This window comes from Epinephelus lanceolatus, chromosome 7 (genome assembly GCF_041903045.1).
Source record: "Epinephelus lanceolatus isolate andai-2023 chromosome 7, ASM4190304v1, whole genome shotgun sequence".
NCBI classification, from domain to species: Eukaryota; Metazoa; Chordata; class Actinopteri; order Perciformes; family Serranidae; genus Epinephelus; species Epinephelus lanceolatus.
The window spans coordinates 24982011-25003187 of record NC_135740.1 but is presented as its reverse complement, the minus strand read 5'-3'; the positions used below and the strand labels follow the sequence as shown (position 1 = coordinate 25003187).

The 21177-nt window shown below is 41.5% G+C and overlaps 2 protein-coding genes across 2 annotated transcripts in view; both read left to right on the top strand.

Moving 5' to 3' along the window:
• Positions 1-21159, top strand: part of jakmip1 (janus kinase and microtubule interacting protein 1) — a 28636-nt gene extending 7477 nt beyond the window's left edge. The window contains 23 exon segments of the mRNA XM_033633011.2: positions 2137-2438; positions 3540-3872; positions 4448-4609; positions 6459-6671; positions 8270-8383; positions 8579-8725; positions 8991-9161; positions 10030-10089; positions 11485-11613; positions 12303-12431; positions 12663-12746; positions 13728-13790; positions 14789-14887; positions 15780-15881; positions 15977-16030; positions 16120-16185; positions 16378-16446; positions 16708-16785; positions 17767-17976; positions 20362-20427; positions 20649-20694; positions 20791-20864; positions 20867-21159. Of these exon segments, the coding sequence (XP_033488902.2) occupies positions 2283-2438; positions 3540-3872; positions 4448-4609; positions 6459-6671; positions 8270-8383; positions 8579-8725; positions 8991-9161; positions 10030-10089; positions 11485-11613; positions 12303-12431; positions 12663-12746; positions 13728-13790; positions 14789-14887; positions 15780-15881; positions 15977-16030; positions 16120-16185; positions 16378-16446; positions 16708-16785; positions 17767-17976; positions 20362-20427; positions 20649-20694; positions 20791-20864; positions 20867-20905 (2664 nt within the window). The 5' untranslated portion in view covers positions 2137-2282 and the 3' untranslated portion in view covers positions 20906-21159.
• Positions 10342-11475, top strand: LOC144463822 (uncharacterized). Its single transcript, XM_078169367.1, has one exon. It carries the CDS (start codon positions 11020-11022, stop codon positions 11200-11202), a length of 183 nt encoding a protein of 60 aa, XP_078025493.1. The 5' UTR covers positions 10342-11019; the 3' UTR covers positions 11203-11475.
• Positions 21160-21177: the final 18 nt, after the last annotated feature.

Below are 21177 nucleotides of genomic sequence, written 5' to 3'. Positions count from 1 at the left end.
GGTTGCCTTGGTAACTGTTGCTGCCATCTGTGTATGTTGTATGAATGTTTGTAGATAATGTGTGTGTAGAAAAAGATGGAGGCGCCTGCGGTCTTAATGCTTTAGCTCCCTCGTCGTTGCATTATTTATTTAATAGTCAGCAGAAAGAACTGGAAGGTTACTGGGTTACAATTCATTCCAGGAAGAGATCAGAGGAGTCCACTTTCAGCTCAGTGAATGTGTGTCATTGTAGCAACAAATCCATAACAAAATCTGCCAAAAATACACCTGCTAACACAACTGTCGCTTGCTTTTGGTGGGGAAAAGGAGGTTGAATTGGTTCAATCAGATGTCCCTCCTTTTTCCAATTTAGCAGATGCAATGCACCTCATTAGTTTTCCATTAAAGGCACAGTTCACCCTCAAATTAAATACATATTTTTCCTCTTACTTGTAGTGCTGTTTATCAGTCTAGATAGTACTGATGTGAGTTGCAAACTGTTGGAGATATCAGCTGAAGAGATGTCTTGAATTAATGGAGCTACATGGCACTCAGCTTGTGGTGCTCAAAGTGACCCAAAAAAACAGAAAAACATTTGAAAAACTCAACAGCAATATCTCTTTCCAGAAATCATGGCCCGGTTACTCAAGATAATGCACAGACCTTGTTGTGAGCAGTTTCATGTAGGAACTATTTTCTTTCTACTGACCTTTGCAAACCGATCATATCACCACACACAAAGAAGCATGCATCTCGCGCTTGTGACAGTATGAGATGTAAACATTTATGGTGTCGTCCTTGGCTCAATGGTGCTAGGTGAGCCAGAAGTAGATGCACTCCTTTTTTCTGCATGATGATTCAATCGGTGGGTGTGGTTCAGTCGAAAGAAAATAATTCCTACATGAAACTGCTCACAACAAAGTCTGAGGATTATCTTGAGTGACTGGGTCATGATTTCTATAAAGAGGCATTGCTGCTGAGTTTTTCAAATATATTTTATTTATTTAGGCAAACATCTCTATGGCCGATATCTCCAACATTTGACAACTCACATCAAAACAATCTAGGTTGATAAACAGCACTACAGTTGAGAGGAAAAATATGTATTTTGGATTTAGGAGTGAATTTTTTATTAGTGGAATTATCGATTACTTGAATGAGAGAAAAAGAATAACCTACCATTATGATAACTGAATAATTGTTTTGAGTAATTTTACAAGCAAAAAAAAAAAAAAAAAACCCCAACATACACTTGTTACAGCTCAGATTGTTATGATTTGCTGCTGCTGCTGTTTTATATTGAAGCTCTTATAACTAGAAAAATAATACCAGTGGACACCCTTTCAGTATATCCAGTATGTTCAGGAAGGGAAAGGTTGAGACTCTTGCAAGTCTTGCCATTATATTGCACTGATGGATAAAGTGGAAGGATCGAATGGCAGTAGTCGAGGCAGCTGCTGTCTAAATTCACCTTGTCCAAACAGTTGAGACAAAATCAATCAGGTATCTATTTGAAACAGTAATTTATTTAGAAGGTGTGAAGACAAAATGAAGGCAGTAGAAAGGGCAGACAAATGAAGCAAAGATTTCTGAGTCAAATTTTCCAAGGAGGCTTTTCTTAACCTCCATTAGTACAAGCCGTCAGCGCTCAGGGAATTTGCAGTTAAGTGATAAAGGAGTGCTAATGTGTGATGATTAGTTTGTTTTGCAGCGGTTAAGTGGACCACAGTGATGCTAGGGCATCTCTTTATTCTGCACAGTATGTATACAGGTCCAGAACAGATTATAGGACCTCTGGACAAAGGAATCCTCAAAGTAAAGAATTCATCTATTAGTCTACTTAAAGAAGTGATAGGGAGATGTGAGAGACCAGGGACCATAACTGTGGTGGTCAGACACATTTTCATGCACTGTGGGGCTTCTAAGTACAGCCCAGGGACTGGAATAGGATGATGATAAATGGCCCACGTGTATATGTTGGAGAGAGGAGGGTGACAGAGGAGAGTGTAAATGTTAGTCCCAAAAATAGTCTGCTTTCCCCTAGGCTGTGCGTCATGTGTCTTGGGTCCAGTGCATTGTGCAGAGTAGTTTGGTGTAACCCAGTTTTTAACACTGACTCACCTTTTTTCCTTTTCGCTCTGTTTGTCTCTTAAATAGAAACTCCCAGCAACCTCCAGCAATGATGTAGACTTGACAACGATGACGCAGGGCCGCGACAGAAGGAGGAGCAGCGAGTAACTCTCTCCTCCTTTTCACCCATACCCCGTACTCTATGTCCGTCCACTTTGGGCGGCTGGAGTGCTATGTCCTCAACCACACCCCCTACGGCCCAACCCGTTAAAAAGGGGAGGAAGCCGGAGAAATCAGAGGTGATGGCTGACTCGGTGCAGGTCACCAACGAGGAACTGAGGAGCAAACTCATGGACACCCAAATAGAGCTGCAGCAGGAGCGGAGCAAGGTGAGAGGGAGGAAGAAGAAGAAGAAGAAGAGGAGGAGGAGGAGGCCTTGTGTAATAAAAATAATGACAGTGACAGGAGAGAGTCCCCTTTAAATCATCACAATAGAAGCGGAGGAAGTGGGGGAAGGAGAGGGTGGCCAATTTCAAAGAATTATTTATAAACCATTCACTTATTTGTGCCAGCTCATAGTCATGAAGTTGAAAAGGCCTTTTCACTGCAGCTAATATTCAATACAAGCACACTTACTAAGAGGTAATACTCATAGTAGCAGCTGTAATAATGCTGAATGCACTCAGTTATGAGTTTATACTTAGTTCCACACGTTGGAGCTTCAGTTGTTGATAGTTTTTTTCCAGTGTCTCATTAAGAAGGTGTAAATGATGCACACATTTTCATCAGTGTACACCACATGGCCAGCCAGCATTATATTTACTCAGTGGCTGTTAGGCCTGTCCTTCCAACACGGCACGTAGTCAAGCTGTCAGGGTGGATTGCCTCTCCCTCTGTCTTCTGATTGACAATGAAACTACCTCTCTGCCCTTCTCTGCATCCATCATGGTTGTACTTTGAGAATGGCAGTAACAGTGTCAGGATTCAGTTCTTACGGGGGCAACTTACTTGCTTACTCAAAGCATATGCGCTATACGTAAAAAGCATCTGCTAGATGCCATATGGAGCAGTGGGTGTAACAATGTCAACAGCAGTGCATAAAGTATAATATCAACAGTAAGGGTGGGACAAGTACACAAAAGCATCAAACAGAATCATTTATCATGCTAAAATTAATCTGAGCAGATGGAGATATGAGGAGGTACATGCAAGGGAAAATTCTTTTTGATTTAACATTTATTTAAGTCAGCACAGGAGCCATAACTGTTCTCCATTTGAGTGTCTACTGCTCCCTGTTGGGGAATAAATCACCACTTGAAAGCTGTGCATCCATTTTGTTTCAAACTGCCAGGACCCAAAGTGCAAACTTGCAAACGAAGTCGTTACAGTGCTGCACACAGTCTGGGGGCAAACGGATGGCGGCCTGTGATTTGTATGATAATGATTGGATTCTTATGCAACTCTAATGGTAAAATGTGTCGCTCTCACAGGTATGTAAGCTCCGCGAGCGGCTCCAGGAGCAGCGGCAGGCTCGGGAGCTTGAGCAGCACAAACACGCTGTGGCGCTCACTGACTTGCGTGCCAAACTCCATGAAGAAAAGCTTCGGGAGATAGCGGCTGCCCGCGAGACCCTGGCGCGGCAGCATGAAGTCGAGCTGGCCCGGGCCATAAAGATTCGGGATGCTGAGGTGCAGAGACTCCAGGGGCTTGTTAACGCACTTAGAGATGGAGCTGCTGACAAGCTCAAAAATGCCCTCCTGGCAGAGGCTCGGGAGGAGGCCAGGAGAGCTTTTGATGGGGAGAGGATAAAGCTACAGCAGGAGGTGGGTTGTAGCATGTATTCAGGTGACAGTAATGCAGTATTAAATATATGTTCATTATATATTATGGAATAATATGGAGTAGAGCTCAAACTTTGCTTCTAGTCAATGCAGCAAAAAGCCATATTAAAACCATATTTAAACCATAATTAAAGCACTTGCATATCGGCCTCAGCTGCCAATTGTGACCGCTGTCTTTGTGTTTTTGTTGTATTTAGGCTGTGACCTCATGAAAACAGTATTTTGTGGAAAGTTGGCATTCTGAAACCATTATATGAGTGCACGTGTGTGTGTGTGTGTGTGTGTGTGTGTGTGTTAAAGTGTGTGTGTCAGCGCTGAGTGTTGTTGATGTGGGACTGTGTAAACCTTTGTAAATTTGCTGCTGAAAAACAGGAAGCAGGGTGGAAAAGCCTGTTTCCAAGCTATTGTTTCTTTGTAGCCTTTCCAGACAAACAGGGCATCCATCATTACAGCTGTCTTTTGGATAGGATGCGTGTCGATGAATGCGAGAGTGTCACTCTCTTTGTTGGTGTGTGTATTAATATATGACACTTGTGTGTGTGTGTGTGGTCTTTTAGATCCAGGAGCAGAAGACAGCCAGAAAACAGGCTGAGGAGGCACATGCAAATGCTCTGCAGGCAGATAAAGCCAAAGCAGCAGATCTCCGCACGGCCTACCAGCAGCACCAGGATGAGGTGCACCGCATCAAACGGGACTGTGAGAGAGACATTCGCCGACTGGTGAGACCACATGTTGCTGGGAAGACACACATAAGAGATACTACGTTATCTTAAACTGACATGGCCACTCAAGGAGTCTTTAGATAAAGACTAATGAATTGAAATATTGCAGGTGACTCTGTGATATGATATAATATGTCACACAACAGATCATTCAAATGTATTAGAAATTACTCCATCTCTTTAACCCTTATTTACCTTGGTATTCCAGTTAACACATTTGTATTTACAGTATCAACATGCCTAGACTGTCTAATATTTCTCAAAAACTTAACAACAAGAAGTAACAATCACTTCCTCAACTTCCAAGCACTGAAAAACTGAGCTAATCTGCCTCATGAGGACCACATGTGGGTGTGGTTTGATCAAATTTTATTGCCAGTGGTCTGGCAAAAAAAAAACAAACCCAGCAAACTCACACAACTGTCATCACATTTAAATGAAAATGTAGTTAAACCCTTGCTGCAAAACACATTCCATAAATTGAAATGACCAAAACTGTTTTAACTTGGTCGGAAAGTGTGTGCAGTAATGCTGTGGAAGTAAGGAGCTGGTTGAGAAAATTGTTTTTTGGGCTTTCAAAATTAGATGGAGGGACAAAATGTGCACACATCCTGGCAAAAATACTCAGAGGCAAGGCAAAAAAAATACTTCACTGCTGGGCACAGAGGAGGTTTGCACACTGTAGGCTCTAAATAAATTGTTTATTTCTCTTTTTAAGTTAACATTTCGATCCCCAAGATCTTCCTGAGGCTCTAAATCTCGCCTTAAAAAAGAGGAAAAGGGAAATAAACTATTTATTTGGAGCCTACAGTGTGTGCTCTGCCTTTAAAATTTGATACTATATATGATCACTTCCCCTCTGGGCCTCTGTTTGAGTGTTCTGTTATGTCCATCACAACAAGCTAACCTCAATTAAATTACAGAATACAGAGCAATGAATAACAAAAAGACAGGTCTTACACTGCCCTTTAAACAATGTATTATTGTTATTCCCATGATCTTGACAAACCCAGCAGCTGTTACTTTTATAGTCCTTGTCTGTCTCAGCCATATTTGAATATCACCTGGAATACCTCACACACCGACATCTGTTTTCCTGCTTCTGAAGTTTATCTCACTGACATTGTGTGAAGGCTAGAGGCTAATTGCTGTACTGTCTGTCTTTGCATATCTCACCATGTGGTGCTTATCTGCCAAAATAAAAGCCTGTATACCTGCTGCAGTTACTCATTAATCATTTTACATTTAGCAGGGTTACAACAGGCATTATTGTTAGCACAGGAATGTTTGAACAAGGAGACTTAATAGTGTTTGGAGTCAGAGTGGTAAAAGTGCAGGAAATGCCAGTGTTAAAGAACAAAATATGGAGGGAAGTAGATGTGGGAGCATTTGTCACAAGAAGTTGTGTGAACTCGGAGCAAGAACAAAGCTTCATAAATTAATCACAGCTGAAGCACTATATTTTAAATGTTAAAATGCTGTGGCTCCCTTGTTCTGTTCTCAGCCATCGGAGCAAACAGCTTGTTAGACTGAAGGTGTAGACAGAGTGGGACGTCAGGTTAAAAGCTGCATCGCGGTGAACATAATTGTTTTCACATAAAGAAGACAGAAGGACAGTGCATGTCATGTAAACCAGATACTCACATTTTTTGCTGAATTTTATGAATATTTTTGGTGTATTTCCTTCAACCTGATCTCAGAAGTATCTGCACTACATATTACTATTTAATGTGAACATTTTCATTGATTATAATATAGGCTGTAACTTGGATTTAATGGAAAACTGTCTGTTTGCCTCATTCACTCCTCCCACCACCCACTATGTCCCTTACTATCCCGCCCATAGATGGATGAGCTGAAGGCGAAGGACCGGGTGATGTGTGCCCTGGAGAGGGAGCTGGGGGTGCAGGCCGGATTTGCTCAGAAGCTTCAGCTTCAGAAAGAAGCCCTGGATGAGCAGCTGGGTCAGGTACGAGAGGCTGAGAAACACAACCACGGCAGCCCCAAGAGAGAGGTGATGCCTGGGCTGGGGGACAACTCAGACCTGCTCAACAATCAGGTACACACATCAGTACATATGATTGCATGAGTAAATTAAAATCATGGGCACTCTGAAATGCACACATGCTCCACCTGCAGACCAAAATACAGGCATTTAAGGTGCTCTATGTTGTTGTCAGGACACTGTTCACATCATGGAGGTGACTGAGCTAGTGGCTACTAGCCACTCCAGAATTTCACTGCTTTTTGGGGGGATTGTTGTGGTCTAAAATGTCCGGTTTCTGGCAGCTTTTCCAAAAAATTGCAATGCATGTCGTGATGTTTTGAAGCATTTTTTGTAATGAAATTGCAGGAGCAGGTGAAAGTTTCAGCCATTCTGCAGGTGTGTTTTGCAGTCGAAAATTATTTTTCAATTGATGACGTTTGTGTTCCACCATAACATTGCGCATGATGCAAATTAGTTCACCCCTGCTTTTGAAAAGAGCATCAGGATTGCCTTGCATGGCCTTTAGCAACCATTTTTGTCGGTAACATGAGACGTTTGTGTCCCACATGTCTGCGTCGTCACAACCAGAAACAAGGAAGTGAGTCCGGTGACGTTATGCGAGGGACTGCTATGATTGGTAAAACTCATGGGAAACAATTATGACAAATCAAATTTGCCGAAAAACAGCAGTCCTGGGGGGAAATTTCAAGTACATGCAGAACTCACAGGGATTCGTCAAATTGGCGTCAGCTGTTGCAATTGCGACACATTCTGTAAGGGCAGGCTAATGGTGCTAATTAATAGCGTTAAACAATGGCAACAGTGCTGACAGAGCCAACAGTGTTAACCAGGGGGAACTGCAGGGTGGGCACTACGCCTCTGTGCCGATGCTGCAGGAAAATTACTGATAACCACCGTGTGAGCGCAGTGCAACCTTGTGGCAATGAGCTAGCCGTTGGGATACACACATGCACAAACATGCACTCGTGGTCGGACGGGCTTACCACAACAAACCACACAGAAGCAAGCACACAGAGGCAGCATGACGTCAGTCTCTACACAGGAGGCCATCACTCCACTATATCTTTACATAGAAAATAGTGGTTTGCTGCTATATTAATGCTTTGAATGTCATATACAGAACCGTAAAAGTCACTGGATTTCTGATATTTTTCAGGGTAACAAAGCCTCTACAATATTGAAATGACAGAAAGAACATTGGATTTACATTGATTCTTTTACTGAACTCTAGAATATTGAAGGTAAAATAAAGGATAAAAAAATCTTTGTGTGTTTTTGTTACTTTAGCAGGTCTTAATGGCAGACAGATCCATCCTACCATTCTGATTGTAAAGCAAACTCAGGGACTTTTTTTCCCTAGTGATGAGGAAAAACATCCATCATATGTCATATGGAGATATACAACAGTATTGTATATCTTTACACCAATTCACACCTGCACATGCAGCTCGTACTTTCAGCTCATTCATGAGAGAGAGGCATATGAATACTGTGTATACTTCACATACAGGGTCACAGTAAAATGGTATCTCATCCTTCATCCTGCCTCCTCTTTCCCATCCACCTCAATTACCTGCCTGCCTGCCTGCATGTACTCCCTTTTTTAGTTTTTATCTTTGTCCTCCTCTCCTCTCCCCCTGGCTCCACAGGAGGTGGAGGAGCGTGACATGAGGAGGTTCCAGCTGAAAATTGCAGAGCTCCACTCGGTCATCAGGAAACTGGAGGACAGAAATGCACTGCTGGCTGACGAGAGGAATGAACTAGTGAGAAACACACACACAGAAGGTCATGCATGCAGAAATTACAGGCCTACACGCCTATGAAACATGTATTAAAACATTTTATTTTCTATGGCCTCTAACCTTGATTTTGCCCCTCCTGCTCAAACTGGAAATTCTGTCTCACTTGAAGACTTAGGATTACATTGTTTCCCCTCCCTGTTTCCTTCCTCTGTTCAGTTGAAGCGGGTGCGAGAGGCAGAGAGCCAGATGAAGCCCATGTTTGAGAAGAACAAGCGGCTGTCCAAGAAGAATGATGACCTCTTGCAAACGCTGCAACGCATGGAGGAGAAACTGAAGAACTTGAGCAGAGAGAACGCTGAGATGGTGAGATGCACACTGTATATTATTTACTGCGCCTGCTCTCTGTTGTTTTTCTCTTCTGTCTAGTGAAAGAATAATTCAAAGTTCAATTACTTGTAGAAAACAGATATTTTAGTATGAATCTGTAAAGAAAGACAGATTGTGTTGCTGCAATTTGGGTGTCACTGAGAATATCATTAAAAAGGAAGCGGGACCTCTTCTGGCTATTTGAGGAACAGCATGAAATAACTCTACAACCATGATGAAGCTTCTCTCTGTCCACTTTCAGAAGGAAAAAGCGACCTCCTCGCGGCCCCCCTCACAGCAACAATCCATCCAGCCACAGCTGAAACGGCCAAGCTCCCTAACAGACCTGAGCCACGCCCACGAGGAGCAGGAAGTGGAGTTCCTCAAGCTGCAGGTTTCTGAGCAACGGGGCATCATTGACGAGCTCATGCAGGTCAGGGTTTTACTCAAACCACATATTTTGTGAAGAAGTTTCAATGATTAAATTTCCAGTTCCAGTGTCACAGTTTTTAACAGATAAGTATGGCATATATTTCTGCAACGAGCGCTGATATCTCTCATTTTTTCTGTAAAATAATCAAAGATTGTTCTAAAATGGGAGTGGGCTTGGTGATATAACAATACATGCTGTCAGTTAATAGGAATTTGTCTCCCGTCAGTCAGTTTGCCGCACCAGAGGCATCACATTGTGAAAGCACCCGCTGTAATCGGTGCTCTCTCTGCCTTTTGGATCCCTTCAGTTTAGGGGAATAAGTTATATATTTTCAGAAAGGGGCAGAGAGTGTGTTTGGTGGATTGTAATGTTGGTTCAAGACTATTTCTACGGGGCGACCTCTAGCTTACCTGGTAGCGTGTCTGCTCCTTTGTAGCGGCTTGCTGCAAGTCATGTCCCCCCCAACCTTTCCTGTCTCTCTGCAGCTGTCCTTTAATTAAAGGCAAAAATAATCGTAGAAAAAGAATGTTTCTACAAAAGTTCTAATTCATCTTTCCCATCCATCTTTATTCCATATTTTCATCACATCACTTGGCTTCAGCCCACATGCTTTATTATGATTATACCGCTTGCTGCACCATTACCACTTCATCTCAAACTTATAAGTGTTATAAGTGCAGTTTTTCCATTTTATTGCATTCTTATTTGACCTTGAAATTTGTAGAAAAATACGAAATGTGACACTGCTGCATGAAATCTAATATTCTTGTTGTTTTGACTTAGCTATGTGAAGCTTTTGCAGCTCACTGAGTCTCGACTGAATATCAGATGTGGGGCTCTCATTGTTATCTACTGTGTTTGTCTTTAGGAACGTGACCGATTGGTGATGAGCAAAAAGAACAGGAGGAAACCTCTCAAACTGTCTAAAGTGAGTGTCCACGAGTGTTTTAAAATCCACTGGTGCGTAACTAAGCAACTACCTTATCTGTGGTTGACTGATCCTTAAGTACTGTTTTTAATTAAGCGTGTGTGTGTGTGTGTGTGTGTGTGTGTGTGTGTGTCTCTGTGTGCATGTTTTGTGTTTAATTGGGCTCAGGAGACAATGATGACAGTATCACTCACAGCTGGGAGCATTACGCTGAGTACTCATGCAACTCCTGCTGAAACCATCCACCACAGCTAAAGGGAAAATTATTTGTTTGTTTCTGTTGTTGCCTTATTTTATTTAGTGTATTTAGTGTTATGAATGAATGAATACATTTAGTGCAAAAATTGCAAGCTTAATTTGTACACATGAGTTGGTCTTTTTTTGAGCTTACTTACATGTGGATAAAGAGGGAAAGAGATGAGGTTGACTTATAATAATGATTTTAATTGGATGAGGTGACTGTGTTAGACAAAAATAATTGCTGTTATGTGTGCATGTTTACACCTGGGGACATTTCAGAGTTTATGATGTTGCCAGGAGGAGGAGTTTATAGATGCATGTCAGATATTTTCCCCCACCTCTCCTGCTGGAACCAGTTTGTCACCTTGCCAATGTGGATACAGGGTTGGGCACAGCGGCTTGGCTCTTTTTTAGGACTTAAAGTCAGAAGCTGAGTGCATGAGCTTGGAGACAATATCCAGAAGCTGGCCTTTTGTTTTTTCTGTAGGAGTAATTCCATTGTAACCAGAAGCTTTATTGTCTGCTTTTCCATTTTGTGTGGGAGTGCAACGGAAAGCATTTGGGCTTTTTGGACATCACTTAAGGCCTGCACAGTCTGTATAAATCAGCTAGTGCAGTCCAAGATACGATAGATGTATTTGGGGGAGATTCTTTATAGTTTTTTGTCAGCGTTTTTGATCTAGTAGCAACATGACGGAATACATCCTCCTTATCCTCTACTTCTCGTCCTTCATTTGCCTCTGTGCCCTAGTTTGCCTCTACTTCTCTGGTTGCCAGGAGATGACTTATAAACATGATGGTAAGGACTCTGTGGGGTTTGGAATGGAGTTAAGATCAGAAAGAAGTAAACAAACACGCAGAAATTTGATCTGATATGATCAGATTATCTTGCCTGAGATAAACAACAGAATGACAATAAATGGTTTAGACAAAAGTCAGTGAATAAACTATTACTGTACAATTTTTTTAAACATACTGTAAAGCTGAAATGTTTGGTGGATTTAAGATCTTATTTAAGATAAAATCAGGTGTGATATAATCTGGATGAATGTTGGATTTTGGGCTTTGGTCTTTCTTTAGATTGGACAACATAATCTTTGCTAATTTTATTTAACAATGTGCATATCCTCTGTTGTTCTCTTTTCCTCCATGCAGAGGCATGTTGTGGAGACATATTTTGGATTTGATGAGGAGTCGGTAGATTCTGAGACCTCCTCTCTGACCTCCTACAACACTGACCTCACTGACCGCACACCGGCAACTCCAGAGGAGGATTTGGAAGAGGTTGGAAAATCTTCTGTTTAAGTTGAAAGAAATAATTTAGGCTGTGTGTCCATATAGTGTTTTTCTCTGGCAAAAAGAATTGCTGTCAGGATGCTAGAGGGCACTTAAGTGTTGTCTGTTGGCTACATCGACAGCAACATGCTTACAACACTCACTAGCAACATTCAGTGTCCGGCCGATCTGCTCCCACGGATGAGCTTTTTTTGTCTTTGTTGTGATAGTTTCTGTCTGACATATCATACAATTCGGGATAGACAGACATAGCCAAGCTTCTCCTGCATTTTCTTGGTTACCTGAATGATGATTCCTGCCCTATCTAATATAGATTGGTTGCCTGAAAAGGACCACAGTGATGACACCAGTGTATTTCGGAAGAGTTCAGAGATTTCCCTCTAGATGCACTTGAAGCGGCCACACAAAAAAGTTAGAGTGCTCTTAAAAAGAGCCCTTTTTTTCTAGGCAGCAGCTTGCGGCTGCATATGCTCTCTTCTCACTTGGAATAATTTTAAAAAGACGCTGGCACTCGGAATAAACACTATATGGACACTCAGCCTTAAACTATATTATATTATATTATATGGTTCTAACACCATCTATCTAAGTAAAATAATTAAAGGTAAAGGTTAGTGTGTGCGTTTGACCATGTCTCTTTTTAATATATCTTTAATTTCTACTTTTATTTGATAAAGACTATTTCCCGTGAAGAGTCAGAGCTTCGCTTCCGTCAGTTGACCAGAGAGTACCAGGCTCTCCAGCGTGCCTACGCCCTTCTTCAAGAGCAGACGGGGGGCTCTCTGGATGCTGAGAGGGAAGCCAGGGTTCGTACCACTTTTAACCTCTATGCCCTGTTTGGCCATGATCCCTCAAATGTTTTTCTTTACAACTTTGCAAAAAAACTGTACATAGGACATAAGAAGTGAATATTCTGTAACTTACAAGTCTATTAAATTATTGAAATGCATATTTTTCAGTAATACCATGTAAAGTTTTCTTCTGCTGTTAAACCAATTTTCATGCTGGTCCCTGATGGCTGAGCTTCCCTCCCACAGACACGTGAACAGCTGCAGACGGAGCTCAGCAGCTGCCAGGCCAAGATAGTGGACCTGGAGAAGGCCCTGGCAGAGAGGGGGCAGGTAACAAAGACAAGGGATGGTGACAGGAGCTCACTGGTCCTGCTCTCACTGGCCCTCCTGCATGTCTGTCTGGCTGCTCTGCTCCTGGGCTGGCGCTTTGCTGACCAGGTCTGCCGCAGAATCCTGTGATGTCACTTCCTGCATGCTCTTCCTCACCCTCTATCCTTCCTTGTTGGTTCTGTTTCTTATTGGGCCTGTCAGTGCTGTCGAGCCTGGAGAGGAGGCTTGAACCAATTTGATTCCTGTCAGCTATGAATAGGTTGTTTTACTAGATGTTAATCCAGTAATGTCTTGCTTTTTCTGAATTTGAAAATACAGATTACATTAATTTTAGTTCATTTAATTTGTACAAAAGTGATCATAAAACATTTTAGTCTGAGAACTAAGCCAAACATTGTCATGTATAGGAGAAACGCCTCGGCTGTTTTCTCAAAACTAATGGATTGAAATAACTTCTGGCACCTTAATTATAATCTACACTGAATATCATGAGGAACACTAGAATTATTGTGATGAATTCATATCAGCAATCTTAGTTTCTTCATTTGTTGTGAGGTTTTTCCTTTGTCACTGCACATTTTCTGCATGTTGCCTGTTCCACTGTGGCTTGACACAGCTCTGTTTATTTGATTTGCTGCTCTGCCATTTTTCATCTCAGATCGCCTTCTGTTCCCCCTGTTACTGTGAACTGTGGATGACTGTGAATGCAGCTCCTTTGCCTGTTTTCTCAGGAGAGGTCTTTATATCTCTGGATCAATAAACTTGTGCCACTGCCACTATGCTCCTGTCTGTTTGTGTCTATGGTACATCTGCATGTGTCATTTGGAAATACAGTACATGGTCCCTGTGTTGGTTTTGATTTGGCTGATTGTGTTTCTGACAGCTTTGTTCATTACGCCCTATTGTCGGGGATGCTTTCCTCCCTTTCCTGTTCTTGTCAGTATCATTTTGTGCTGATGTTGTGTTTGGTTGTTATGGCAGGATTCAAAGTGGGTGGAGGAGAAGCAGTACTTGCTCAGGACCAACCAGGAGCTGCATGAGAAGGTAGATTGCATTAGCCTATACTCAATTTTATTGGCAAGATAGATGCTGTGTCAAGATACTGCATCATTGCAGACTTGCTGAATGCCAACTAGAGCTTGGCATTGTTTAAGATCTTTAGTGCCATTGCTAAAAGATACTGTAGTATCGTGTATTCGCTGTACTGATACCAAAGGATACTTCAGCACCTGATATTGAGGAATATGGACATTTCTGCACATTTCTGTTTTTTTTTTCCATTTAGCAAAACGTGTAAACACAAGTAGTCAAGAACATGTCCTCGATAGAATACAGTCTAAAACCTAAATGCCTTACATACACTTGACAGAAAATACAGCATAAAATTGAAATGTTAGAAACCAATTTAAAGAAATCCAAGAGAAACAAAAGAAACTAAAGACTGACAATCTGGATTTCATCACCAGATTTCACCACCTCTGTACGCCCCTGGAAACACCCCTTTTCACAATGTACTCTCATACCACATACAACTCCCCTCGGTTTATCTGTCATTCAGTAAGTTCAAGGGTGATAATTATGAGTGCTTAAGGCACAGCCAGAAGCAGTATGAAATTAGAATTTCTGGAAATGTGTCTATTTCTGTAGAGCATAATGATCAAAGAAAAAATTAAAATGATTATTCATTTTTGCAAGCAGTCATTGCCAGCTTTCAGCATTTGACAATTTTCCATAAACTGTGATAAAGTTGATGCCAAAAGGTTGGAAACTGAGCCAGAGTGCCGACCTCTGAATGATCCATGAGGTTATATGATGCCAGGCTAGCAAAGCACAACCAGTAATATGAGTTGGCTTTAATTTGTGGATAAAAGTAAAATTAAATTTTAGCACATTTAATTTTATTATGAGGTTGTTAATTTGAGTTGATTCTAAGCTACCTACAAAACAAAAAAATATGATAACAACATTCATTATTCAGAGTATTCATAATGCTTTGTAAACAACGCTAAACCATTATAACAAAGATTTGTGTGTGTCTGCAGGTGTGTGCATCGCAGCAGGCCGAGTCGCGGCTCAAGGCCGAGGTTCAGGATGCTCGGGATCAGAATGAGCTGCTGGAATTCAGAGTGCTTGAACTGGAAGTAAGAGACTGTACCAACGCCAAACTGTCACCAGGAGGCGACAACAACATCAGTTCCTTAATCAAGACCTACATAAAGTGACTCGACAGACAGACAGACAGACAGACAGACTGTTCATTTGTACACACTTGAGTCCCCCTCTGTATACATTTGTGATTTCCATTGTTTTGCATGGCAGCTGTGTCCACACCCCTTCCAGTGAACTGGATTTTTTTTATTCATGAAAGAATGTTGTGTTAATGTGTTCAGATGAATATAATTTTTAACTGAATAAAAATGTATTTAAGTTGGATATTCAATCCCATCTTGGTTCATTTTTCCTCTCATTTTTGCATGTGTGTCCCACGTTTTGTTTTCCAACAGATAAAAGCTTATGTTTATGTATAGTATAGGAAAGATAAAACAGTGTAGCGTTATCTGGTAAGTATTTTTTCTTTAATATTATGTGAGAAATTGACATGTGCAGTGAAAAAGTTACTGACCTAGAGGTTAAAATAGGTAGCATCACTCATATCAGTTGATACTGCATCTGTTTATGTAGCAGGAGTGTCTCAATATAGGCAGAGCAGCATCTTTTTAAGATCACGTTTTGAGTTTCAGCATGTGTTTTCAATCTCCCTACTGGTTTGGTTTGGTTTCCCATTTAAATCTATGGGTTTCCACCTCCCTCATTTTGGCAGATCCCGACCATGTTTTCAGTGTCATGTAAGTAAATCCCTCATTCACTCCCTTTTCACACTCATGTAGTATGTTGTCCACAGTGCACCACCATCAATAATATGATCAACTGTAACATGACTGTAGGACTTGTTAATCTGGCTGATAAGATGGTTTTTTTTTTTTTTGGTGTATGTGTGTGTATGAATATTAACATGGTTGTTACTTTGTGTAGGAGAGGGAGCGCAGATCTCCTGCCCTCAATCTGCACATGTCTGCATTCCCTGAGAACAGCAGCAGTGCCCTGCAGATCTACTGCCACCAGGAGGGAGTCAAGGTGATAACACACACACACACACCAACACAGACTATTTTATTTATTGTCCTTTAAGACTTCACAGAATCAATATGATGGCTGGCTTTGACCTGCAGGATGTAATCATTCCTGAGCTGATGAAGAAGCTGGATATCCTGGGGGATAATGGGGTGAGTTTTAACACACTGCTGGATTAAAAAAGAAATTTTTATATGTGGTATTCTTATTAATTCTAATAACTCGTGTTTTGTTTTCGTAGAATCTCAGAAATGAGGAGCAGGTTGCAGTGATCCAAGCAGGGACAGTGATCTCACTGTGTGAAAAGGTGAGTGAAAGGCCTCTCACACATGTTGTGTTTTTACTGCCACATGGTGGACACCCGCTGCAATAACATTTCATGTATCCCCAGTGCAGCCACTACATTTGATTCATTTTTGTTAAATTAAACACAGATGATAATAATACAGCTATTGTAGCTTCTGAAAATGCATGAACTTCGCCTTCTTTTTGTGTACAGTGGCTGAAGCAGATAGATAGCACAGAGGCCGCTCTTACACAGAAGATGATCGACCTGGAAAATGACAAGGTGAAAAATCAATACCATCAGAGTACACAAGCTTTAAACTGTTTAAGTTAAAGATACAAATACACTTTACCTTTGACTGCTGCATAAACAAAACAAGCTATTTATCTGCTTGGTTTTTTTTCTCTTGTTCCAATGTCAAAAAGTCCACCCAAATCTAATTTGTGCCACTCACAGTTTTCCTGGCTCTACAGTATGCACTGTACTCTACCATTTAGTTGTGATACCACATCCTGCATTTTATGTTATCACATCTCGTTGTAGGAGCTGTTCAGTAAGCAGAAGGGATTCCTCGAGGAAGAGTTGGACTACAGGAAGCAGGCCTTGGACCAGGCCTACATGGTACGGAACCTGGAGCAGTATGACCTTATCCCTTTATGCAAAAGTTGGCCAAAGCCTCTCAAACAGACAACATGCACTCATTTATATTATTTACAACATTAACCAAGGTTGTGTACAAGCACTAGTGGTTCATGATAAAGTGATTGAGGAATGCAGGGGTGCACCATTGTCATTCCAGCATGACACATAAACATTTGGAACCCCATTAAACATCATGAATGCAACATCCTCCATAAAGGTAAAATTTGTTGCATTGTGTCGGGATACTGCATCTTTTACCACTGAAATCTAAATTCTCTTAACAATGGAAGCCACTGAATTGGCCGAGGTATTTGGCTTCTTGTTTGTTGGCTTTATGCCATTCACTGATTTAGTCTTAAATTGTAGAAAATATGAAGATGTAATGCCTTCATGTATATCCTGTGTACTTGGTTCATGTGGACAACAAGTGAAGCTGAAGAAAAATTAGACAGAATGGGTTTAATAAGATTTTAGTGTTAGATTTTGTTAGCATGAATGATCTTAAAACATTCTCCCCTCCCACTGATTTAAATAGGCTGTTCGCAGTAAACATAAGTTGACACTTAGGTCACTTTCCATAAAATTCTAACCGTTTGATTTGGTCAGTTTTGGTGTTGGTTTGTGTTTATGGTCCCACGTTATATTGTGTTGGTAAAAGCTTGTTGTTCACATGGTAACTTTACTGGAACAGAGAGAATAAAAACACAGTTTGTGTTGTTGATATAATGAAGTTACCATGTGAAGGTCAAGCCTCAGTAACCCCCAATATAAAGTGGAACAGTGTTCCCCATATCTGCCATGGTCACAGTGGTGTGTGTATGTGTGTGTGTTTGTATCTGTTTGTGTGCGTGCCTCCATGTGTGTGCTTGTGCATGCCTGTGTGTGTTTCTGCATGTGCATGTGCACGTCCGTGTGCGTGTATGTACCTGTATGTGTGTGTGTATATGGCTGGCTGTGCAGAGGATCGAGGAGCTGGAGGCCACGCTGTATAGCGCTCTGCAGCAGGAGCAGCCGGCATGCCAGGCGGTGGCCGAGTCGCTGACAGACAGGCAGAGGGAGGAGCTGAGGCTAGCCGTGGACAAGCTGCGGCGTCAGATTCTCCGGCAGAGCCGGCAGTTTGACAGTCAGATCTTACAGGAGCGCATGGAGCTCCTACAGCAGGCCCAGCAGGTAAGGCTTAAAACAAATGCAGTCAGGTTACTGAGTCCTGCCCTCCCTCAATCTGACCCCTGGTTCCTGTCTGAAACGTCTGACCCCACCAGACCTCTGGTGCTATGAAAAAGATGCAGTATCCCTGTGTGTGCAACCTGTAACCCTATCTGTAAGTCCAGATGTAGAAGTGGAAGAGTGAAAAGATGAGACAGAATGACTCTGTGTGTGCTAGTGTGTGTATTTCATTGTGATCTGAATAACCTCCCCCACTCCTTCAGTACCCCTCCACTCTGCAGCCCTCACATTAGTTTTACACCCATGGCTCGTACAGTATATGTGATTCATTGAGTACATCAACAACCACTGCAACTTAAACTTCATTTGAATCTGTTGAGCTGTAACCTACTAACATGGTCTTCCTAATATCTAACCACATAACACTAAAAGTGCAGTTTGTAACTCTGGAGAAACATAGTTGACCCTTGAACCCTGGTCTGCTTGAAAACTGGGGTTCTCGGTTCACTTGCAAGTGAACCCTGGTGCGCTTACAGTGGGAAATGCAAAAGGACTATGCAGCGAACCAAAGAGAGGAAGTGACTTAGAGCGCAGTGCATTTTGGAAGAAAAAAAACAAAGCCAACAGCGCAAACCAGGAGAAGCATAGGTAAAAAAGAAAAAGTTGGAAAACGTCTTGTGGGCAGACGTGGAGTAGTGAGGAGGTGCAGGCGCTTATTGATAAATTTGGTGTTGCGCCATTGTTTTTGTGGTGACCAAGCCAGCTTAAGGGCATGGATTTCTGTTTTCTGTCCTGGCCAATCGATGAGCCGGGTTTTTTTCTTCCTCATGCTATGCTTGTTGCTTCGGGCAATACCGCCCACAAACGAGCAGCTGTTCTAACTGCGTGACGTTGTCCAAGCGGTTTGGTCGACTGGTCGACTTTAGTGTGAAAGTGAACTGAACCAAATGAAGGTGTAACATTTTTCGGCATTCTCCGCCCAAATGAAATAAGTCCCCCGGACTATCCTGGTGTGAATTAGAGATGCACCGATCCAGCTTTTTCAGTGTCGATACCGATCCCGATGCTGTGGCTTTGAGTATCAGCCGATACCCGATACCGATCCGATACCATGGTTGACCTAAAAAGCTATATACCTTTACATGTAGAACAGAAAAGATTAGAGGCATCAGGCATTGATGAATGAAACAAGATTAAACAGATTAATGCAATGATGAGCTATTTATTTTTAACTAAAATAAACAATTGTGCAACAGCAGTTGCAATAGTGTGAAATACCTCCACACAGTAGATTCTCTCCTTCGCTCCATGGCGTATGTGACGTAGCTCGCGTTGCAAAAGATTTGAAGAGAAAGGATCGCCTCAGGTTTAGGTTGCATTTTCCGATACCCAGTCCATCTATTTTGATGATATCGGGGCCGATATTCGATCCAGATATCGGGTTGGTGCATCCCTAGTGTGAATGCGCCGTAAGACACACCTTCAAGATGTAGCCCTGTTGTAAATTCCTGCTGTGCTGGGCTGCAGCCCACACCAAGAAAAAAAGGGATATGAGTGTCATATCCAGGTTGTCAAATACCTACACTTTGGGTCTATGGTTCAGACAGCCAACCCAAAGCGTCAGTGTTTGATGAACATGAATGAAACTCCACAATCAACTGTCTTTCTCTAGAGTTATATACAGGACTTTTAAAACACATTCTAATCAACTACTCATGAAATATACTAACAAAGTAAATACATTTATGGAAACTGCTGACTGTTTATAGATAGATCTAAAAATCCAGAAAAACCGTTTCCTCCTCCCCACAGTTGGCTTCAGTTTACACACTTACTCACTCTCATGGCTGACTCAGTGGTCCAGTAACAATAATTTTAACAGCTTGTTTTTATTACCTTATTAATCACTGAGCTGGGTTTGCTTGAAGCATTTAGCTTCACCAAAGATACATTTGGAAGATATTAAATGAAAGAGCTGGTATTTTAGTTTTATAATTTGTGTCTTTCCTTGTGTGTTTGCCTCCTTTTTAATCCTGAATACACTTATAGATACTGTAACTAGATTAAATATACTTCTGTGAACACTCGTGTCATTCCAGAGTCAGTGAATGATCTGCTCTGGTTTTAATATAAGGCCCAAAGATATAGTCATTTCCACGGTTCACTTTTAAATCTGGTCTTCGGTTGCCATGGCAGCTCCGTCTTACCCAACACAGCTACCATGGAGACAGAAGGCATGATGGGAAAGAGGCAGAGTATTTGGAGCATATACAGGAATAGTTGGATCACGGTCTTATTAACTGTTTATAAACTGTTTCTTTTGTTAGATTTGATGAGATCTGGCCGAGATACTTTGACGAGCTAACCACGTCTGTCTTTGCCTTGCAGAGGATTAGAGAGCTGGAGGACAGGCTTGACTTGCAAAAGAGACAAATAAAGGAAATAGAGGAAAAGGTACATACTCACACTTTGTGTTTCTTTTTGTTGTGTTAGCTGTAGCGTGACAAGACAACGATAAACAAGAGACAACTTGAAGGACTTAACATCTGCTGTACTGATGCTGTGTGTTATTTTATTAACTTCTTGACACTCTTTTCTTCTCTCTCCTTTTCACCTGTTATTTAAACTCCTTGTGTTCCTTTAGTTTCTGTTCCTCTTTTTGTTTTTCTCTTTAGCATTTATTCTTTGGCCTTAATGAAAGTGACTGTGGACCCACATCAGGTAGCACCTTTATTCACTGTATCATAGTTTCTAACACAGTTACAGTGACAACAATAATGTCAAGGAAATAATTAAAAAGTGTTTTCTTTCTCTTAGGTGTTAAGGTGCTGTGGAGGCAAGTGAGGACAAAACAAAACCTAATTGTTTTTTATGCATTTGTAGACCGCTCACGAAAACCCCATGGCCTTTTTTGATAAATGTGCACTTTTGACCCTTACCTGGAATGCAAACATATTTGTGTAACTATAAGTAACCAGATATACATGAGATTAAAGTGAGATTTATTTATGAATAACATTTACTATAGTGGTTCTTGGACCTGGAACGTAAAAAAACTCCTCTGTGAGAAGCAAACACATGGATTTACTGAGAGAAAACTCTGAATCAGAGGATTTATTAAAGGGAGACGAGCCACAGCCTCAGTTGAAAGAATTCCCAGTCGGACAATAGAATAGGAGAGATGGAGGGAGGAGAAGAAGAAGA

What these genes read in the sequence shown, in the direction of transcription:
- LOC144463822 (XM_078169367.1), top strand. Translation starts at nt 11,020, where the DNA reads ATGACGGAATACATCCTCCTTATCCTCTACTTCTCGTCCTTCATTTGC.